Raw genomic sequence first — 23,766 nt, 5'->3', positions numbered from 1 at the left:
CCTCACACCTTCTCTGTCAGTGGGTCCTAGGGGAGCCGCTCATTGTTTCATTATTTTACTGCTTTCTTGCCATGCACTAAGGAGCCTCTCACAGCACATTCTTTAGATGTAACTAGCCTGTCACGAGAAACAGAGATGATCCAGAGTCATTAAAGGGATTTAAAACAAAAACAAAAAAACAGACACAGGAGCTTGTTTCCCACTGCAGTGGTTGGTGGCACCAGTCATTTCTGGTGGGTTTTTTAAAAAAAATGCTGGAGATAGAAGGGTGGGGGTAGGAAACCCCTAAAAGCCTTTGTCCCCTTATAGTGTAATCCCCTCCGGCTGTGAGCAGATGGCCCTTGCTAGGCTTATTGACATACAGTCTGAGCTGTGTCACTTTCCTATTTATACACCAAGGGGGAGGGGAGTGCACAGAGCTAACCCCTATTTCTCACTTTGGGCTGGGGCAAATTTCTTCAGAACTGGGTCACAGAGGACATGGACACAGCAAGTTTATTTTGCACAGCAGTTTGGGCCTTCTAAGGAACAGACCCATCTCGTTCTCCCCTGGCTTTCTCTCGATCACCCTGAGAATACTGTTGAAATGGAGAAAACTGGCAAGCCTAACTTGTGAATGATTCAGTTGAAATCTATATCTGATTTGGGAACCATTGTATAGGACAGGGGTTCCCAATTGTGGGTCCATAGATGATGTTGGACTAGAACTCCCATCATCCTCAGCCAAACTGGCCAAGACTGTTGTAGTCCAAAGGACAATGCTTGTAGCCCCTGCTACCTGGGCAAAGAGGCACCTTTTTAATGTAGTGATTCTCTTTATTTAGCAGGGGGAGAGTAAGTGGCCCTATCCACCCCCAGCACAGTACCTCCAGTGACTGTTGCTGGTGTCTATTTCATGTTTCTTTTTAGATTGTGAGCCCTTCAGGGACAGGGAGCCATCTTTCTCTCTCTCTCTCTCTCTCTCTCTCTCTGTAAACCACTTTGAAAACTTTTGCTGAAAAGCAGTATATAAATATTTGTTGTTGTTAACGTGTCCTTCTAATTTCAATGGGACTACTTTAAGTAATTTTTTGCATTATGTGAGCCACTGAGTTGAGCAGAACCTATTTCCAGATAAGGCCTTTTGACCACTTAAAACAAGTAGTTCTAAATAGAACAAATGGAGTCTACTTTCTGCTCCTTTTCTCATGGTGACTCTTAGGATCTCCTCCCATGTGCTGTGAATTTGGTTTATGTCTATTAGCACATGGGTTATAAAAGAGTGTTGTTGTCTATACTAGGGTTTCTTAACCTTGGGCCCCCAGATGTTGTTGGACTACAACTCCCAGAATCCTCAGCCACAAAGGCCACGTCTGGGGATTCTGAGAGTTGTAGTCCAACAACCTCTGGGGGCCCAAGGTTAAGAAACCCTGGTCTATACTTTTAGTGGCTAGCATCTTGAAAAAAGATGGTAAATTGCCCACCCCCACCCCCTGCAAAAAACAAAACAAAACAAAAAACCGACAACAACCACCCCACATTGGAGTTCTCTAGGACCCCCTCCCATGTGCTCTGAATTTAGTTTGTATCAGACTGTCACACAGGAGTGTTGCCTATACTGTTAGTGGCTGCCATCTTGAAACAAGATGGTGAAGTAGCAAAAGGAAAAAAAAGGGGGGGCGGGTCAGTGTGGTGCAGTGTCCAGATATGTTTTGCAATACCCAATCCATTTTGTTACCACTGAAACTTAAGTTGGGACAATTTTACATCTGTGCTGATTTTTGTTTAGTATAATGCTGAATTATAAACAGACAAGTAATTGGGCTGCTAACCCGAAATGCTTTCTCCTCATGATCATGTACTCAACTCTTTTCAGTCCTAAATATTTTTATAGGGTGCAATCTTATGTCCTTTTACCTGTGAGTAAGCTCCACTGAACACAGTGGGACTGAGTAAGCATGCATAGGATTGTTCTGTTGGTCTTCAAATTCAAGGTGAGAATTTGATTCACCTTCCTAAAAGCCTTATCCTTGAGGAAGAAATTTCTGAGAATGGTGAAGGGGAAATATTTATTGAAACAGACCATGACTCCAGTCCAGCAAAATTAAATTGGGTTAATACTTATTGAGCTCAATTGAACTTAAGGAGTTGGGCAATCTTTTGGTATAATTACACCAGCATTGTTGTTATGTTGGCATAGTGTTCTGCAGGCATATCTGTGCAGTTGTGCTGGCATCACAGTCCCAGTGGAACCATATCTAAAGATACACCAGCAGAAAGGAGCTTCCACCAAACCCTATACCACACAAACTAAGGTTTTTTTGTAGAACAATTGGATTGGAAGGTTCTTGTAGGCCATCTAGTCCAATCCCTTGTTGGATGCATGAAACCCAGCACTAGAGCATCCCAGAAAAGATGGCTGTCCAGCCTCTACTTGAACCCACTATCCCCTAGATAACTTTGGTCCCATTGTTAATTATAATGAATAAGAAGCTCCTTGTTCTGTAACTTTAGTCCACTAGATCTAGGCCTGCTTTCTGAGGCAGCAGAGAAACAAGTCTTTGCCTTCTTCTGTGTGAAGCTATTCAGATATTTGAAGAATACTATTTCATCCCCTGAGTCTTTGGCCACATTTACATGTGGAGGAGAGCTGACCTTGTGGTAGCAAGCATGACTTGTCCCCTTAGCTAAGCAGGGTCTGCCCTGGTTGCATATGAATGGGAGACTTGATGTGTGAGCACTGTAAAATATTCCCCTCAGGGGATGGAGCTGTTCTGGGAAGAGCAGAAGGTTCCAAGTTTCCCTCCCTGGCATCTCCAAGATAGGTCTAAGAGAGATTTCTGCCTGCAACCTTGGAGAAGCTGTTGCCCTTCTGTGTAGACAATACTGAGCTAGAAGGGCCAATGGTCTGACTCTGTACTATGGCAGCTTCCTATGTTCCTTATGTGGAACCGCAGGTCCAATGGACTCGCAGATCCACTCCCCACCCCGCAGTCAGGGAGACTGCAAAGAGGAGGCTGAAGTAGCTGCATGGGCTTTCTTCTGGATTGAAGAACAACTCTGGCAGCCAACCACAGCCAGGGCAAGGGAGGAGCTTCCTTCCTCAACTATGGTTGCAGCATAGTGGGACTGCAGTGCAGCTTTTGGACGTAATGCTGGCACTATCAAACTGCAGGTGATTGATTGATTGATCAAGTGCCGTCAAATCGGTGTTCAACTCCTAGCAACCACATAGATAGATGCTCTCCAGATGCTCTCCAGACAGATAGATCTGTCTTCAACTTGGCCTTTAAGGTCTCTCAGTGGTGCATTCATTGCTGTTGTAATCGAGTCCATCCACCTTGCTGTTGGTCCTCTTCTTCTCTTGCCTTCAACCTTTTCCAGCATTATGGACTTCTCAAGGGATCTTCGCATAATGTGTCCAAAGTATGATAGTTTGAGCCTGGTCATTTGTGCCTTGAGTGAAAATTCTGGATTGATTTGTTCTATGATCCATTTGTTTGTTTTCCTGGCTGTCCATGGTATCCTCGAAAGTCTTCTCCAGCACCAAAGTTCAAAAGCGTCAATACTTTTTCTATCTTGCTTTTTCAAAGTCCAGCTTTCTCATCCACAGATTCCGCATGATCCTAATATTTGTAGGTGTAGACACATCACAGCATCTAAATATCCTTTCCAAGGCCTTCATTGCAACCCTACCAAGTGCTAGTCTGCAGTGTATTTCTTGACTGCTGGATCCGTTACTGTTGATGGTCGATCCTAAAAGGCAGAAGCTATCCACAACGTCAATGTCTTCATTGTCAATTCTGTGGCTGGTTGCTGTACCCATTGTCATTAGTTTAGTCTTCTTTACATTTAGTCATAGTTCCATTTTTTCACTGTGCTCTTTGACTTTCATTACTAGAGTTTGCAGATCATCCACATTCTCAGCTATCAGAGTGGTGTCATCAGCGTAGCACAGGTTATTGATGTTTCTTCCTCCAACTTTAAAGACATGCTTATCTTCTTCCAATCCAGCTTCTCTCAGTATATGTTCAGCATATAAATTGAATAAAGAAGGAGAAAGTATACAGCCATGTCTTACTGCAGGTAGGAGCAGCAAAATACAAGGAGCAGCGAAGTATACAGCCATGTCTTACTGCAGGTAGGAGCAGCGAAACCCACTACAAACTGAAGGTTTAAATTGGAGTCCTGGGAGGGAAACCTTGGGTCACTTTGGGGTCCAAACCGTGGTTGCATGCATTAGGACATACAAAAATTTGAACCTCGGGCCCCTTCAATGCTGGGTTTGTGTTACGTGTGAATGGCACACTTGTCTCCAGGCTAAACAACATACCCAGTTCTTTCAGCCTTTCCTCACAGGCCTTGTTTGTTTCCCAGACCTCTGACAATCTTTGTTACTCTCCTCTGAACCCATTCTAATTTGTCTACATCTTTTTAAACTGAAAGGAATTCAGAGGAGGTCAACAAAGATGTTAGCAGAGGATTCAGTTCAAGCATAGGATTGTACCCTTAGTTGTGTGACAAACTTGTCCCACTGATTTCAGTAAATTTTACAGTACAAACTTGTGCATTTTCCCTCAGAAGTAAGTCTCTTTGGATTAAATGGAGCCTACTTTCCCAAGTAAATGTGCATAGGATTGCAGCCTCAAGCCAGATTTACTTTCTGTGAATCAAGGCCAATGTGTAGCTGTTGTGTTTCTGGCAAGTGCACGTCAGATAAAACGCTGACTGTTGCTTAACATCTATTGACATTTCTTATGATCTAACTACAGCCAGAATGTTGCCCTTGAATTTATGCAACGTATAGAGATGGCAGCTGATTAATCATTTCCATAGCAGTTGCTGGGAAGGCAACTGCTATAGCCTTCATAGCAGCAGAAAACAATGTACTGGAGTTTGCTTGCTATTTCTAGTTGTTGTGGATTGCAGCTTGTACTGGTGTGAGTGAGTCCTTGAATATAAAGTGTTGCTGAGTCTCCTTTTAAGGCCATCCCTGTTGAAGTGAACTAACTTGCCTGCTGCAGCCCTGTGGGAGCCAAGATTTTCCACTTTAATTCCTTCCCCGCCACTGACTGTGTAACTTTGAGCAAGCCATTTAATCTATTTAACCTCTGTGCCTTATTTTCTCTCACTGTAAGACGATTACAGTAAAACCTTCATTATCCAAACATTGGTCATCTGAAATTCCTTGTTATCAGTCATCATTAAGGGTGTGCAGTACTATATCAGCCTCTGTAAACACACTTTTGTCTTCTCAAATAATTTAGATGGCATCTGTGTCATTTGGAGAAGAGGTTGTACTGACCTCTTAAGTTCTTTGCTGGTCTGAAGATTAATTAAGAAATGTCTAATGTTGACATGGGCACAGACTTCATGAAGCCCTGTGATTTACCTGGGCAATTTGCAGATGCTTATAGAACCTCAATTTTCATTAAAAAAAAAAAAAAAGGTTAAACCTCATCGTTTTACAGGTGTTCAAAAATATGATGGGGTGGGGAAGCTAAAGTTCACAAATGGAATACAGTATAAATGCTTTAAAAATGTAACAATTCCAAGCATATAGATAAGATCAAGGTTAATTGAAGGCTGACTTAGATTTTTCACCTGTTGAGAGTATCACATTCAGCATTTTCAAAAACTGTAGAAAAAGAGGGACAGAGTCATCAGCTTTATTTTGGCATCTGCCAAGTTTATGAAAATGCTATAGATCTCTAGTTGGCAACTTAAATTCTAATAAAGGTCACATTTTCCACTGAGCAAGGGTGAAAAGGCAAAGAACAATGGCTTTGCCTAAGGACTCAGCTGAATACTTCCTGAAACAGGCAAAGGGCTCTTTAACTCCTTGCCCTCCAGTGTGAACACAAAAGAGACCTTGGCAGAGTTGCTCATTAGACACTGGCTCAGCTGCTCACTATCATCCATTTCCCTCTGTCTTGGCTTCTGCATATGAATGAGCAGCTAAGGGACACAGTCAGGGGGAGACTTTCCAAAGACTCTCTTGCTGTTCACACTGCAGGAGAAGGGGCTAAAGAGCTCTTTAGCTGCATCTCTGCTTGGGAGAAGGTGTCTGAGAGGCATAAGTGCCTCAAGGCCTCCAGTTGCTTCTTCATACTATATATATTCTATTAATTATAGTACATAGACCTAAAATGTAAGCAGTATATACCTTGTTCTCTTCATATATTTTTGAAGTGAAGTAAATCAGCTACCTTCTCCTAGCAGGGCTGGCCTTAGGGATGGGTGGCCTGAGTGGTCACTTAGGGTGCCTACCTGAAGAGGATGTCAAGCTCAGCTTGGTACATCAGAACATAAGAAGAGTCTTGTTGCATTAGGCCCAAGGCGTATCTAGTCCAGCACCCTGTTTCCATTCCCACAGTGGCCTACCAGATGCCTTGGGAAGCCACACACCCAGGAGATGAAGGCATGCCCCTTCTCCTGCCATTGCTCCTTGCTGTTGGTTGAGACCACTGTCTACAGTGAGCTAGGCAGTGTGTGTGACGGGGAGTAGCAATACTGATAAACTAACCCATTGGAGGTATAAAGGTAAAGTGTGCCATCAAGTCTATTTTGACTCTTGGCGCCCACAGAGCCCTGCCCGATATAGGTGTTTCAGCGGGGATTTGAACCGGCAACCTTCTGCTTGTTAGTCAAGCATTTCCCTGCTGCGCCACTTAAGGTGGTTCATTGGAGGTGTAATACTGATAAACTAACCCATCGGAGGTGTGTGTGCACCAAAGAAGGCACTCTTTACCCAGAGTGCTGTTCAGTTGACCCTGTTCCCTAGCCTATACGTTTGGACAAAAAAATAAGAGTGGGCCATACCAATGATCCATCTAGTGCAGTATTCTTTCTCTGACAGTTCAGGATGGTTTTAGAGAATTTCCAAATGGTACAGAGGACAAAAACTATAAAGGATGACAGGGCTGCAAAGATTGTTCATTGTAACCTTTTGTCATGTTGTCAGCTGGAGCTTTATCCTCTCAAAAAGGTGGATTTGGTCTAATATTCCTAAATTAGATGGCAATTATATATCGTTTGGGCTAGAAGCAAGCAGCATATGAATCTGCAGAATTTCTGTGTACATCTCAAACACACTGAAGCCTACAAATCCTTCCATCTAGAAACACTCTTCTGTATGTGGGTGAATGAATGTCTTGCTCATCTTGATTAACAGCCATGAGCATTCCTATGATTTCTGTATTTATTCAAATTGTTGAATGAAAGTGGCCACAGAACCGGAATCAGTTTCCCCCCACAATAATCTATAACTCAACCATTAAAGGGCTAGTTATTTTATTGTATTGTATTATATCTTAATGCCACCCTTCATCTGAAGATCCTGGGGCGGTTAACAAAATAAAAACACTAATAAAACATCAATTAAAAACATACTGATAAAATAAAACAAAAACACAGCTATGTTAAAAAGAGATCGGGGGCTACATTTGTCCAACATAAATGATTTTTTAAAGAGATCTGTAACTGGATTTATTATGGGAGAGCTGCCAGTGCAGATCTATTTTTAGATCTCGGACTTCATCCATGTCCACAAAAATGCTCATCAGGTTGTTGTATCTTTTAGCCTGGGAAACACTAACCCTGGCACAAAGCAAGAGATGACTGAGGGATTCCTTCTGATTGTGTACTGGGCATCAGAGCCCCTTGGAAATAGAAGTGTACATGCTTCTGAGAGGCTCCAAAGCTCAGTGTGTTATAGGAGACAAGAACCCTACCTGCCGGGCCACCTGGGCACATGCCCCAGACGAGTTCTTTAGTGCCTTGTTTCTCTGTATTGCCTGACATTGGTAGAAGCATTGGTGATTAAAGTTTTCAAGAACTGGATTACTTGCACTGGATTCTATTAGAGGGTATGGGGGGAGGGTTGTGGGCCTGAGCCCATCTTTTAAGTACCTAGCCACATCCCGCTCCCCGCCAACCCAAGATATTTTAGTGACTGAGGCAAGGATGATTGCCTAATCCTGCCCCTCACTGCTCCCCTCTAGCCTGGCTGCTCAGTTGGGGCTCAGGCTTGGTGACATTGGCAGTACATGCCCCTAACCAGCAGGTGGACAAGTAGCCATGCTTCCTTTTTCTCCACTCTGAATTTTAAGAGAAGGAGGGGAAAGGAGCAGAAGAGGAAATGGAGGAGAAGAGAGGGATGTCTCTGTTGTGTATTCTGGGAAGTGTGTTGTTGTTGTTGTTAAATTTCTATATCACCTTTCATTAAAACAATCCCAAGGCGGTTTACAGCAAAATTTAGAAACAAGATTGTAAAAAAGACACAATTGAAATATTAAGCTAAAAATATAAAACAAATCTGATTAAAAATTTAAGAGACAATCAAATAAAAGCCTGGGTAAAAAGCCACAATTTAACATGCTTTCTAAGAGCTGTGATGGAGACCGAGGAACGAAAGACAATGGGGCTGTTCTCAGGAGCAGCCTAAAAGGTAAAGTGTGCCATCAAGTCGATTTCGACTCCTGGCGCCCACAGAGCCCTGTGGTTTTCTTTGGTAGAATACAGGAGGGGTTTACCTTTGCCATCTCCCTCACCGTATGAGATGATGCCTTTCAGCATCTCCCTATATCACTGCTGCCCAATATAGGTGTTTCCCATAGTCTGGGAAACATACCAGTGGGGATTCAAACCGGCAACCTCTGGCTTGTTAGTCAAGTCATTTCCATGCAGATCCCGGCATTCCTGCCCAGCCTAACTCCACTCCTAATCCCAGCTCTTTGTCAAGATTAAGGGAGCAACTGCTCCCTTAAACCAGCTGCTGGGATCGTGTGTATTCTTGAGCTGCATGTACCTTGAGAAGACACAGGGATGGGCACCTAGAGCAGGGTTTCTTAACCTTGGGCCCCCAGATGTTGTTGGACTACAACTCCCAGAATCCCCAGCCACAAAGGTCATGTCTGGGGATTCTGAGAGTTGTAGTCCAATAACATCTGGGGGCCCAAGGTTAAGAAACCCTGACCTAGAGCACCTGTCTAATGGGAGAACCCATCAATATATGCGTGAGATATATATGTGGTGCATTGTGTGTGGCACAGTGCGGATTGTCTGGGAGAATGGTCTGTGCACCCAGCAGGTTTGTGCTTTTCTGGGGGGAAGTTGGGTTTGAGCAGCCTTCCCCCCTGCGCCCCCCCCCCCCCGCACTTGCCTGGTCGTGTGAATGGGTCCAATGTTGCTTTAGGGCAGGATTTCAACCTGCTTAGTCGTCGTTACTAGAGGGTGGAGTTAAGGATTGCTGCTAGACTGCAAGCTGCTCTGCGGCTGGATTCAAGCTGATGATGTCTTCCAGGATCTGCCTCTGATAAGTTCACTTATTCTGCATGCTTTCCCATGGATTCTTATGAATAAATGTTTGTTCAGTAATCCTGCAGTACCCTGCTATCTTCCTGTGTGCTGACGGCACTATAGTCCCCTCTTCTTTCTCTGGTGGTGGTGGCAGCATGAGCCAGTGGGGGGAGGGGCTCAAAATTTGCCCCCCCCCCGAATTCACCCTGCACATCTTGCTTCATGTCACTGCATGAAAGGGTCAGCTGTGCGCCCTGCCCCCAATTTAGAAGTGGGGCAGGAGCTATAGCAACCAGCTTCAAATTGTAGACTTTTGTCCATGGCCTCATCATAACTTACTGTATGCCTCAGCTGCTGTCCCATGTGCTGGCAAAAAGACACATTGCTGCATGTTTGGAGGTTGGGATCTAAACTCAATCAGAATATTTCTCCCCAGAAATAAAAAACATGCACTGAGAATCAATGAAGATTTCTTATGCCTGTCTATTGCAGGCACTGGGTTGCATTAGCCAGGGATTAGGAACATAGGAAGCTGCCTTATACCAAGTCAGACCATTAGTCCTTCTAGTTCAGTATTGTCTACACCAGGGATTCTCAACATTGGGTCCCCAGATGTTACTGGACTTCAACTCCCATAATCCCCAGCCCCAGTGGCATTTGGTTGGGGATTATGGGAGTTGAAGTCCAATAACATCTGGAGACCCAATGTTGAGAATCCCTGGTCTACACAGACTGGCAGTGGCTCTCCAAGGTTTCAGGGAACAGTCCTTTCCAGCCCTGCCTGGAGATGTCAGGGACTGGACCTGAGACCTTCTGCATGCAGATCTTACAGGCGACTGTGCTCATATGTAGTCACTCATCCAAATGCAAGCCAAGGTGAACCCTGCTTAGCAAAGGGAAGAATTTGTGCTGCCTGCCACAAGACTGGCTCTCTGACAAAATCTCGTCCCTGACTGTAGGTGCAAGCCGTCAGGAACTGTGTTTGTACAGACCTTATTGAAATGAAAAGGAGGCATGCAAGAGTTCATCCGAGCTCTTGTGTAAGTCATTTGAATGAGGCCGACACATGACAGTGTCCTAGTGGCTTGTGCCTAAGATGTACAGTGCCCCAGATCAGGTGTTCACTTCATGCACATAATCTGAAACATGACCCATGGCTTTTAAACTTAAAATTAATTAATAATATTTCTTCATCACTTTTCAACCAAAAGGCTCACAAAGTGGTTTACATAGCAAAATAAATGAGAAGATGGCTTCCTGCCCCAAAGGGCTTACAATCTAAGAAGAAACACAAGGGACCCACTAGCAAGAGCCACTGGGAGGAATCTATGATGGACTAAACTCTCCCTGCAAAATAAAAGAGAGCTGCAGAAGTTATGACACATTTTAAATGGGTGGTTCTTGTTATTTAGCAGAGGGAGAGCAACAGGCCCTATCCCTCCAGTCGCTGTTGCTGGGGTCTATCTCTTGTTTAGATTGTGGCCCCTTTGGGGACAGGGAACCATTTTATTTGTTTATATCTATGTAAACTGCTTTGGGAACTTTTGTTGAAAAGTGGCATATAAATGTGTGTTGTATTCGTATTCATATTCATGTTTTTTTAAAAGATGATTTTGCCCCACTCCAGGAGTGCTTGATTATTTAGACGCAAAACCTCCATTTTTTAAAACGGAGCAACATAATTTGGTAAACGTACATCCCCCTTTCCCTTGTTTGTTTCAAGAACAGCAATTGTGTTGTACCATTTCAAGCTTCTTTTAGGGTTGCTAATATTCCACTGGCCAAATAAGGGACACAAAGCAGGGAGTAGGTGGGAGTAATTGAGAGCCTGAGTGCTGTATGTGTTTTTACCACTTTCAACTTTAACTCTGGTATAAATTACAACTTAGATTGCTTCTCCTCTGCTTATTGATATAAGTTAGCCAAACTGGGTGTGATGAAATTTTGTATTCTAGAAAGTGGATTGTTGTTAGCCAGTCAAAATAGGTTTCACACATGGGCATTATCTAGTAGTCATCACTTGCATAATTTTCATGACCCTGATACCTGGATAATGCTGTCAGCCAATTATTGATGGCTGTTGATGTCCCCAGTATGGGACTGTTGGCAACACTAAGCCTACAGCCCACCAGAATCACAGAGTACAATGGCAGCGAGGGAGAAGAGAAGGGAGTTGGAGCTCATTAATTATTTCATTATTAGTGAAAATAACTGAGCCACAAGTCCTTCCCACTAGCTGAAAATAAGAGACAAATGGCATCCCATAAGCAGACAATTTTTGGCTGAAATAACAGACGTCCCTGCTAATAAGGGACTGTTGGTAATCCTAGTTTCTGTACAGAGCTCAATTCTTTAGAAGGATGTTGTGAAAGGAGATCTGGTGAAATGTACCTTGATGAAATTCTGTAAACTTCTGCTATTGGCACCCCACAACATATCTGACACTCTGAAAGGCAGCTTGGATTATTGAAGACTTTTACTGCCTCTTAAATCCTGAAGACAGTTTATCAAAAAGTAAGAATGGGAAAAGATTTCAGAAACTCCCTTTCAAAAGATTAAACAGGTAGCAGTCTTGGGCTCCTTGAGAATTCTCTTAGCAGAATACTTTTCAAAGCTTGGACTTTAAGGTGAGTGACAAAAGTTCTCCAAATGAGGGACCATCAAGAATGATGTACTTTGCAGAGAAAGCCTGGCCTGGCCACAGAGAAAGCCTGGCCTGTGCTGCCTTCCAAATGTGAGATGGTAGTGTGGATGTACCATAATGTGCTAAATGTCTGCTTTTGGCATACAACTGCTACTAACTCAGATTTAAGGTGGTTTGCTCTAGCTTGACAGCAGCCCAACTCAGTGCATGGTGGTACATGCAGATGACCTGCTTGGCTCAGCACAGGATGAAGAAGCTGGAAGTCAAACAGATTAGACTTTTCCTCTAATGGTGCAGCAGGGAAGTAACCTGCCTAGAGAGCAGGAGGCTGTTGGTTTGAATCCTTGCTGGTGTACTTCCCAGAACATGGGAAACTCCTATTTCAGGCAGCAGCGATATAGGAAGGTGCTGAGAGGCATCATCTCATACTGCACGAGAGATGGCAATGGTAAACCCCTCCTGTCTTCTACCAAGAAAACCACATGGCTCTGTGGTCGCCAGGAGTTGACACCAACTCAATGGCACAACCAACAATAACAACCATACACTGTCATGACTGTGAGAAGGCTGTTAGTGGTAAAACCCCACTGAAATGAGGCATGGAATGAAAGGCATAAAACTTGCTGTTAAAATTGAAAGTGATACTGTCTTGAGGCTTATTCATAGAAGTCAAAACTACTTTCTGAGACATTTGGGAGCAAGGAAACCACTTTGTGTGAACCTTTTGTTAAAAAGTGATTTATATATCCTCAGTTATATGGTGACGATGCTCAACATTATGGAGCCATAAGACTGCACTCCAGGACTGCTGTAGATTTCTAAGGCAGTCTTGATGCTGTTCTGAGGCAGGCAATTCAGAAACAGCATTTCCCCAGTTTCCCCAGATGTCACGAGTGGGGGAAACTGCGGAACTGCTGCTTCTGCATCCACTGCTTCAGAACAGCATCAGGGCTATCCTCAGAAGCCCACAGCAGACTCAGGTGCAGCATTACAGTTCCATAATGCTTCATATCTTGTAAGCTAATATCCTTTGAAACAAATATTCTTTTCAAACAGGGCATTTCCCAACAACTGTGCCAAGTTGTATACAAAAACAGGATAACATGAAGACACCATGGCTGACATTTTAACTAACTGTGGCAGTGTGACAGGAAGACATGTGCTGCAGAGAACTTACAGAGTCCTGCAGAATCAGGTGCATGTGTATGGAGGAGGGAGGAATTTCGCCAATCTCTGTCTTTGGAAGTGCCCTACACCACCCAAAATATATATCCCTGATGGCTGCATAACCCTCAGGGACATATTTTCAGGCTGCGCAGGGCACTTCCAGGGGAAGCAGAGAGAGGTGAATTTCACCCCCATTGCTGTGTTTCCAACTCTATGCAGCTACAAAAAGCTCCCCACAGTGCAGATGCATCTTCCTGGTGTGCTGCTGCTGTTGTGTGAGGATGTCAGTCTATATGTTTAATCTGGTGGGCATTGCAGTAGTCACATAATTATTAGATGTGATTATTAGACAATCATTAGACATGATTGCTGGCAGATCTAGAAAAACAGGCACATGAAAATTAGGGATTTAGAAAGATTAGTGTGGGCAGCTTAAAAAGTAGGTTCAAATCAGAGATGTAGTGACAGTCAGGGATATTAGAGGTATGTTTATGATTGAGATGAATATTTATATACCACTTTTCAACAAAAGTGCTCACAGTGGTTTATATAGAAAAATAATATACAAGTAAGATGGTTCCCTGTCCCAAAAGAGCTCACAATCTAAAAGCCCACAATCTAAAAGGGCTCACAATCTATAAGGTAGCCATCAGCAACAGCCACTAAAGAGACACCATGCTGTGGGTGAATTTGGCCCATTGCTCTCCTCCTGCTTAATATAAGAGAATCACCACTTTAAAAGGGGCCTCTTTGCTCAGTTAGCAGGGGTTAATTATGTTTAGCATAGAAGGGCACACATTTGAACAGCTCTGGTTCATCTTGACAGAGAGGAATATGGTATAAAAGCCCTATCACCTTTCATAATGTAGTAAATTCTCAAATGTCTTCTTTAATGAGACAGTAGTACTCTGGGTAATCTAAAATTATGGGAGGTATGCATGAGACTATAATGGGAAACTGCAGAGATAGATTTCTGTGCTGTTTGTGAGTGGGGGCACTATTTTTACTTGTTGCAGGCTGGAATTTGATCCCTTCAGATTGAGTGATTTGGGCTAATATTTCCATCTCAGGAGACTAATCATGACTAAAAGCAATGGCCCCATTCGCACATAATGGAAAACCGGAGTTGAAGGGGCCAGAGGTTGCCAAACTTGTATTTCCAAATGTGTGAAACTCCAGTCCTGCACAGATAATGACCTGAGGTTTTATGCTCCAAACTCCAATTTGAGCCCTCAGGTTGTAGTGAGTTTCACCACTCCTGTCCGAGGTTAACAGCCTACTGCAGCACGTCCTAATGCAGAACTGCAGGCTGGGCTGTCTGAAATTGGAGTTGAGGGAGGAGGCTCCTCCCTCTCTCTGGCTGCGATTGACTGTGCAGGCTGTCCTTCATGCAAGAAGGAAACCCGCACAGCCAGGTCCCTCTCCTCTTTGAAGTCTCCCTGACTGCAGTAACCCTGACTGCAGACACTGGTGCAGCAAGAAGGCAGCCTAACAGAATTTCCTAACTAACTGCACTGGTGCAGTGGAAAGGGGGCAATTTTTGTCACTCTCTCCTTCTCCAGGAAGCCCTCTGTTCAACCAAAATATGTCTTTGAGGGCTGCACAACCATCAAGGACATGTTTTCAGGCAACACAGAGGACTTACTAGGGAAGGGTGTGTGTCAAAAATTGCAGCTTCTCCACTGCACTGATGCAGTTACTTGGGATGTTGTTAGGCTGCTTTTTCGCTGCAGTGGTATCCTTGCTCTGGATGTGAGCCAGTATCCGGAAGCACTTTTAAGGCTGCAATCCTATGCACACTCACTTGGATGTAAAACCTTTTGAATGCAGTGGGACTTATTTTTAAGAAAACATGCATAGAAGTGGGCTGCATGTCTCTCTGATTTCACTGAAGGGGTTTTTCCTGGAAGTAAGCCAAATTACGGCTATGGTATGAGTGGTGCTCTCTTGTAGTTTTTTCAAATTAAATTCCAGATAAGGACTGCAGCAGGGGCCTTTAGCCCTTTGCCTCTGCTGGGGTCCCAATCCAGATCACCCCTCCCCCATGCCAGTCCCAGGAGGAAACCACCTATTGGCTTCAAGTCACATTCAATTCAATCCTTCTTCCCAAGCAACTGTGTATATAGCAGGAGTTCTCAGCCTTGGGTCCCCAGATATTGTTGGACTTCAACTCCCATAATCCCCATCCAAACGCCTTTGGGGCTGGGGATTATGGGAGCTGAAGTCCAATAACATCTGGGAACCCAAGTCTGGGAATCTCTGGTATATAGGACTGCAGCCTAAATCTTGTGCTTAAATCTCCCCCACTGAAATCAGCAAGACTTACTCTTTAGCTTTGGCTGGATCAGCTTCTAAGTACAAACAGAGGTGCACCTAGGTAATTTTGAGCCTGGACCTAAAGGCCTTTGGAGCCCTCCACTTCAAATTAAACATTATCATGCTCCTCCAGGTGACCACATCACCCAGGACAGACTAAAGAGGATTTGGGGAGCCCCCAGGTCTGTGGAGACCCTGGACTTCGGCCCTGAAGTCCAGGGCATAAGAGCACCTCTGGAAGAGGAAAACACCTAACAATTAAGGGCATTCAAGAGGTACCGTCTAGTAAGAGGAAGTGCCTTCATATTCCAGAGCCAGTTCTTCCATCCCTCCTGATCAGGCACTTATGATTCTCTTCATCACTTTTTTGGAGATTCAGTTTTCCACAGAGGCAAATCCCTCAATTCCCTTAGTGCTATGTGGGCAAGATACAGGGGTTGCTTTTTCAGGTGTGAACATTCCACGTCCAAATCCCCTCTGCACTATCCAGATGATCTGGTATTTCCACCCACCCACCCACTTGTGCGTGTGCCATCTGTGTTGCTCACATTTCCTGTTCTTGGCTGTCTCAGGGCTGTGTAACATGAATGTTATGCTGCCCCCACCACACACACACTCCTCTTTTCAATGTCACTAATGTGACTGAATTTCAGGAGGGCGATGCTGATTGGCTGAGGGGCTGAAAATCCATCATTGTCCTTGCTAAGAGCACAGCTGAGCTTGTTTGTGAAGGACTCTGTTCAAGGCTGCAGCTGAATGGGCTTTAAAGGAACCCCGACACAGTCAGGTACTCACCAGAGGACTCAGGTTTCAATCAAGAATGTATCAGCCCTCCTCTCCCACCCCTTCTTGCTGGTGATCAGGCCTTATCAGCAGTTCTCCACACTCCGATTTGAAGAATTTCTAGGCAAGAACCTTCAAACACATTTACAGGCAATGGGGAAAGTAAGACCACCTCCAGATACAGAACTAACTTGTCCAGTCCCATCTATGGTTGCCAACTTTTTCTCAGACAGGATTCCTATAGCATCCCTTGGACAGAAGCTTAGCAGGCAGAACATTTCCGGTTATGTTATCTGTGTGCCAGGAAAAGCTAAATTGCTCCTGTTAAAAACACAAAAGCTTTCCGTGCCAGAAAAGTAGATGTTGGCAACCTCACCACTGCCACACGGTGATGAGAGGAATGTTTTCCTTCTGTACAACTATTTAAAGCCTGTATTGAAACCCAGCAACCTTAAACCTACCATCTGTTGGGAAATCTAGTCTGTCTTTGGCTGAGACACTCGAGAAGTCCCAAATAAATTCTTGAGAACAGAAACACCCTCCCTTGACCACACAGCAAGCTGCATTTGCAAACTAACCATGCAATCCTATGCATGTTTACCTGAAAACAAATTCTGTTTCATTAAGTGAGACTTCCCCCGACTTCCCAAGAAAGTATGTATAGGCACACACCTATGTCAGTGTGCCTAACGATACACTCCTAAATATACTTCTTTTGGAAGCTGGTTCCCTTTGGAGTCAAAGAGGATCACTTCTGAGTAAACAACTACAGGAATGAGGCGTAAGTTGTCTAGCTCTATACAGAGTCAGTGCAAGCTTATCTGACTCATACATCTGAGATAAACCACCCTACCCAGCTTCTCCTCTGCTGCCTGCCAGTCCTACAGGATTCATCCATTGGTGCCAGGGTGTATATGTGTTTGCTGGCATCATAATGACTTCCATTGCAGCTCCCTACCTAGGTAATTGATGCAACCCATCACTGTCATGTGTAAGTCCCAAAAGACATTGAGCTAAAGACTTCGGACAGGATGAGGGTCATTATGAAGGAGGAAGGAGCAACCATCTGCCTTTGAGCCAAATCTTGCAATAGTCCTGTGCAAATCCGATTGGATAGAGCCAGCAGAATGTGGAGATTAGGCCTTCTGTAGTCAGCAGAGGTGATGGAGGGAATCCAGGAAAAGGGGCATCTATTCAATAGGATTTGGGGCAAGTATTAACATATTAGAACAGCTGCCTGAATGTATCAGCACTTCTGCCCAGGAAACTTCATCCTACCAGCTGTGACCTATAACTATAACTTCTGGGCTCTGAAACCCAAGATCCCCTTTGTGATGTATTTTGCATCATGACATCATCAAATTGGCTGAGAAACTAATGTTAATCCCTTGTCAAAAATGTGTTACAATCTGAGGGTGAAAAGGGATATAGGTGTGCATGCTAAAATGCATGTTCTTATGAGGATTCTATGGCTCTTTCATGTCTTGTTGGGAGCCAGCCTTAGTGATACATTTTCTGTATGACTTGTACTGCTCTGTGCATGATACACAGCTAGCATCAGAGTCCGGGTGGCTTGTTGCATATCTGAGAAATGGATTAATTGCATGGCCTTAAGATGGTTCCCAGTCTTGGTTCTCCAGATTGTTGAACTACAACTCCCATCATCCCTAGCTACAATAACGGAAGGCTGAGGATGAGATGTAGTCCAACAACATCTGGGGACCCAAGTTTGAGAACCCCCATCTTAGACAGCTGGTGTGGTTAGTGGTTAATGTGTGTCACTTAGCTCATGGAGATCTAGGTTAAAATCCCCACTCATTTAGGAAGGTGACCTTTGGCCTGTCACTCTCTTTCAGCCTAACCTACTTTGCAGGATGGTTGTGAGGAGATGCGGGGGGGGGGCATCTATGCCACTCTGAGCTCCTTGAAGGAAGAGGGATGGACATTAATAAAGTAGCAATAATGCACGACTACAGGAGAGGAGGCTTGGAGCTGTGTTCTCTTTCTAGGTTAGCCCCTTATTTGAGATATGTTAGCTTTTGTGCTGGATCCATTTGTTCCTTCTGTGCAAGAAAGCTCATCATTCCATTAGATAATATAGGCCAGGCGGTCTTGGAGGAAACTGATTATCTAGACCCATTTCAAACTGGCTTCCGGGAGGGCTATGGGGTGGAGACTGCCTTGGTTGGCCTGATGGATGATCTCCATTTGGGAATTGACAGAGGAAGTGTGACTCTGTTGGTCCTTTTGGACCTCTCGGTGGCTTTTGATACTATCAACCATAGTATCCTTCTGGAACGTCTGAGGGGATTGGGGGTTGGAGGCACTGTTTTACAGTGGTTCCGCTCCTACCTCTCGGACAGATTCCAGATGGTGTCGACTGGAGATTGTTGTTCTTCAAAATCTGAGCTTAAGTATGGTGTCCCTCAAGGCTCCATACTTTCTCCAGTGCTCTTCAACATCTACATGAAACCGCTGGGAGAGATCATCAGGGGATTTGGAGCTGGGTGTTACCAGTATGCTGATGACACCCAGATCTACTTCTCCATGTCAGCTTCTTCAGGAGATGGCATATCTTCCCTGAATGCCTGCCTGGAAGCAGTAATGGGCTGGATGAGGGAGAATAAACTGAAGCTGAATCCAGATAAGACGGAGGTACTTATTGTGCGGGGTCAGAACTCCAGAGACGATTTTGACCTACCTGTTCTAGATGGGGTCACAGTTCCCCAAAAGGAACAGGTCTGCAGTCTGGGAGTACTTCTGGATCCACACCTCTCCCTGGTTTTTCAAGTTGAGGCGGTGGCCAGGAGTGCTTTCTATCAGCTTCGGCTGATACGCCAGCTGCATCCGTTTCTCGAGATCAATGACCTCAAAACAGTGGTACATATGTTGGTAACCTCCAGACTTGACTTCTGTAATGCGCTCTATGTGGGGCTGCCTTTTTACGTAGTCCGGAAACTTCAGCTGGTTTAGAACGCGGCAGCCAGATTGGTCTCTGGGTCATCTCGGAGAGACCACATTACTCCCTTGCTGAGGGAGCTACACTGGCTGCCAATTGGTTTCCGGGCAGAATACAAGGTGCTAGTTATAACTCATAAAGCCCTAAATGGCTTAGGCCCTGGGTATTTAAGAGAACGCCTTCTTCGTTATGTGCCCCACCGCCCATTGAGGTCACTTGAGGACGTCCGTCTCCAGTTACCACCAGCTCGTCTGGTGGCCACACGGAGATGGGCCTTCTCGATTGCTGCCCCAAGATTGTGGAATGCGCTCCCTGCTGAGATGCGATCCTCCCCATCTCTGACTATTTTTAAAAAACATCTGAAGACCCACCTCTTCCCCCAAGCTTTTTCAGCTTTTTAAATTTGTAGTTTTAATTTTATACTTTTTAAATTTTATATTGTTTTTAAACTGTTTTAACCTTTTATATTTGTTTTCATTGTTTTTATGTTGTTAACTGCCCAGAGATGAAATTTTGGGCGGTATACAAGATAGATAGATAGATAGATAGATAGATAGATAGATAGATAGATAATCGAATCTGAATGATCTGTTGTGGGATGACTTTCCTTTGATATTATCTGAAGACTAATTCAGTAAATGGATGAATGAATGTATGAAAACTGTGCTTCCTGTGCAAGCTGTTCAGTAGTGGAAGCAGGTTGCCCAGGGAGGGTGTGGGATCTCCTTCTGTGAGGTTTTTCAAGAAAAGAATAGATTGGTCTTTATGAGGAACCTGAGAGAGCATCTGGCCTTCAAGCATGTCTTGCCTTAAAACGGGGAGCTGGACTAACTGATTGATGGCAACCTTTCCACTGCTGTGATTTGAGAAAGGAGCTAGGAGGGATACAGAAAGGCAATTGAGGCCATGCGGTAGTGGCAGAGCTGGAGTCTGAACTCCCAATGTGATTATCTACTCTGCCTTATATTATTCCCATAAATATGCCCTGAGCTTGTGCTTAACAAATTCAAGGCAAAGTCATGCTGGGTTTGTTTGTGTGTTTGTGAGGGAAGTAGGTTAACGTTAATAAAAGGAAACAGGGTTACAGGATAGCTTATAGGGGAAGACAGAGTACGAGAGAGTATGAGAGAGAGAGAGGGAGGGAGGGAATTCAACCTTGCCATAAATGCTGTTTCCGAGGGAGGGGAAGTAGCAATGTGCTTCCCTTCCATTTGGCTACTATATGCTGTTTATATAGTAACAGTGCTGGTTGGTGTGAAAGCTAAATAGGCAGCCCTGTGGACATTGAGCTAAAGGCACTGTATACAGAAGGCTGTATAAAGAAAGTGACCATGGCTAATTGAGGCTATTGAGGGCAAGCGTTTCCTTCCCCTCTTTTCTCCAGGCCATCTGAGTTCCTCGTGATTCAAAGAGCTCTTGCCATTCAGAGGGCTTGAATGAATTTATCCTTTCTTTGCAGGCCTTTGCACTGAAGCCAAGTGAAGAACCTTATGATTGCACTATACGTAACTCAACTCAGATAAGACTCCGCTAACAAACAAGCAGCTTCTGCCCTTTAGAAGGACTCATCCATCAAGCTCTCTCAACTTTTGCTCCTCATCAGCAACTTCCATCTCTACACGCTGAAGCAGACACCTAACAACTCACTTCCATCTTTCATCCTAAAACCACCATTCTCTAGCCATGTTCCAGCGCCTCACCAGCCTCTTCTTCAGTGACAGCAGCACACCTGAGGACCTTGAGGAACCCAAGCCCTTTGTCTCTGAAGAGGAAGAAGAAGATGGATGGCTCATTATTGACCTACCAGGTGAGAAATATTAGAGGAAATAATTGAGTTCCACCTAGAGCTGCAATTCTCAGAGTGGTGAATGGAAGAACCTTGGGGAGTTGCTAATGGAAATGAGGGATGTGCGAACCAAATCAGGCCCAGTTTGGCCTGAGGTCGAGCTGAATGCCTGCAGACCAGTTAGGGCCCAGTTCAGGGCTGTCAGACACATTAAAATTAGTTTGTTTGTTTTTTAAAAAGTGGACTTACAGCAGCTGAGGGCTTCTGGGGCCTCGGGGAATGCTGCTGCGGCCGTGGGGGGTGTCTCTGGCAGTCCCCGCCCCAGTCTCCTACAGGCTGTATCAGCCCTCTGCGAGTGCATGGTGGCTATTTTTGAGGAAGCCATGCATGCATGTAGGCCATTTGCTTGACCAAGTCATGACCCTACGATGCAAATGGTCTGCGCGTGCATGGTGGCCTAAAAAAAATGGCTGCCATGCACTCACAGAGGGCCGAAACAGCCCCCAAATGGGCTTAAACAACCTGTAGGAGACCAGGGGAGGCTGGTTGTGGGAGGGGGAACTGCCAGAAACTGCCCCCACAGCTGCTGCAGCAGCACCCCACAAGGCCCCCTGAAGCCCTCAGCAGTGGTATGTCTGCCATTTAAAAAAACTAAAAAAACTAATTCTAATGTGTCTGGCACCCTTGAACCAGGCCCAAACTGCTTCGAATTCAAACCAAACTGGGCCCCAAGTTGGGGGTGCCAAAACTGAACATGCACAAACCAGTTTGAGTCCAGTTCAGTGCACATCCCTAATGGGATCCAGGGCTCCCCTCTGAGGCCCAGCACACCAAGTTTATGTGCCATGACCAAAGCTCTTTCTGAGGGGAGGGAAGCACCAATGTGCTTCCCTTCTGTTTAGAAATTGCAGGCTTCTCTGGTGCAGAACTTGGTCACCCTGTGACTGTAGAGCAGTGGCAGCCAATGATGGGTAGGAAGAGGCCACTGCAGCTGAGCACCAGCCAAAGGAAGAGGAGCCTCAAAACCATTACCTGCAGGGATGTGAGGTGATGGTAGAGGCAGGGGGCAACTGAAATAAGCACCATGCTGCTGCTGCATTCCAACTTCTAGGTTAAGTTTGTTCATGGCTATGCCTCCTCAACTTTCAATGTGTATTTTTATTTTCCTCGCTGGGATCATATGCAGCATTGTCCAAATGGCATGCCAGAGGCTCTGGTCCCTGCCTGCCTGGAAGCTCAGGAGGGTAGAAGTGTTGCTTTAAGAAACTACTTTATAGAGGCCTCCATCCCCATTGTGCACATCAAATACATGTTGAGAGACATAGCACCCAACCTTTAGGGAGGGCATTTCTTCCCCTGGCAGAATGCGACCCTCTCTTATTACTGGTGCTGGAATTGTCTGGATTCATACTCAGCTTCCTTGCAAGCCAGCAATCGTGTGCCAAGCTGACTTGCACATTTAAGAGTCCACAGCTGGCTGGCTTTTAAGCACACAAATGTGCCTCCCACCAAGTCAGACCATTGGTTCATTTAGCCCAGTATTGTCTGCTCTGATTGGCAGTGATTCTCCAGTGTCCTAGATGGTACTCTGTCCTGCCTCGATACCTGAGATCTTTAATTGAAGACACCAGGGGTTGAACTGGAGAGATCCAGTATGAAATGCATGAGTTCTACTGCTGATCTGTAGCCCTTCTTCTTTCATTGGTATGTCAGCAGCATGGCCTTAGGCCACATGATACATCCACCTTGCTGAAGCGAAGCTGGTTTTGGTGTGGTCAGCTCCTGGGTGGGAGACCCATGTACACCACCTTTGGGGATGGGGCTGTAGCTCAATGGTAGAGCATCTGCTTTGCACACAGATGGTCGCAGGTTCAATCCCTGGCATCTCCAAGTAGGGCTGGGAAAGACTCCTGCCTGAAACCTTGGAGAAGCCACTGCCCGTCACTGTAGACATTACTGAGTTAGATGGAACAATGGTCTGGCTCGGTATAAGGCAGCATCTTATGTTGTTATATTCTCAAGTGATGGCTTCAGTGGGGCTCCTGGAGGCTCTCTCATTCCCATCATTCAGAATGATGCCTGTGAGTCTTCAGCATGCACAGATTGTTATGGATAGGTGACATCTGTCCGCAGATAGATCAGGATACTGTTAAGACTAGTGTTGGCGATGTTGTCCATGCCCCTGCTGTCCAAGATGTGAGGTTGGCATGGAATTGTCGCACACAACATTGTCTCATTTTTTTCAGGCAACTTCTCCCAACTTCTCTGGTACATTGCTAAGAACAACCAAACTGGAGAAATTCAAGTGCAAAAATGCCACCCCTTTATTGTACTTTTTGCAATACTCAAATCAGCTTAAAAGGAGGCAGATGGTAGAGTAGGCAGCTCCTGTCAGGCCAGAACTTCTAAATACCCCTGGTTCCTCTGAGTGTTGGGAGAAAAGCTGCTGCTGTGTCTTCAACAGAAACAGCAATTGCTATGGTTTTTGTTTTCTGGTTTGTTTGTTTGTTTGTTTGTTTGTTTGTTTGTTTGGGCAATATCAGGCAGAACTGAAAATTGCTCAGACACACAGGCAAACACTTCCTAATGTGCCGGTACCATTTGGCTGACTAGATAGCCTTTTGCTATGATCCAACAAGGCAGTTCTTATGGATATTTATTTTGTTTGACTACCTGATGTGGGAGATACGATCAGTAAATCCCAGTTACATGCAGCTGCTGGAGCATTATATAAAATTTGCTCTGAATCAAACGCTTAAAGCGGGGTTGGTCAACCTGAAGCTCTCCAACTACAGTTGGACTACAACTCCTATCATCCCCAGCTGCAACTTA

The 23,766-nt window shown here is 44.8% G+C and overlaps 1 protein-coding gene across 8 annotated transcripts in view; it reads left to right on the top strand.

Moving 5' to 3' along the window:
* TP53INP2 (tumor protein p53 inducible nuclear protein 2) overlaps positions 1-23,766 on the top strand; it is a 64,116-nt gene that overhangs the window by 11,431 nt on the left and 28,919 nt on the right. For 6 of the 8 annotated variants that reach the window (XM_053244880.1, XM_053244888.1, XM_053244887.1 and 3 more), the window contains exon 2: positions 20,608-20,955. In XM_053244880.1, coding sequence (XP_053100855.1) covers positions 20,832-20,955 — 124 coding nt within the window. In that variant the 5' untranslated portion in view covers positions 20,608-20,831. Of the gene's footprint in view, positions 1-16,329; positions 16,352-18,175; positions 18,199-20,607; positions 20,956-23,766 lie in introns of those variants that run through there. The other 2 variants (XM_053244886.1, XM_053244884.1) reach the window with 2 other exon arrangements.

The sequence above is a fragment of the Hemicordylus capensis genome, chromosome 4, assembly GCF_027244095.1.
Source record: "Hemicordylus capensis ecotype Gifberg chromosome 4, rHemCap1.1.pri, whole genome shotgun sequence".
NCBI classification, from domain to species: domain Eukaryota; kingdom Metazoa; phylum Chordata; class Lepidosauria; order Squamata; family Cordylidae; genus Hemicordylus; species Hemicordylus capensis.
Note: the sequence above shows the minus strand (reverse complement) of the source record. Positions and strands in the feature narration are given on the sequence as shown.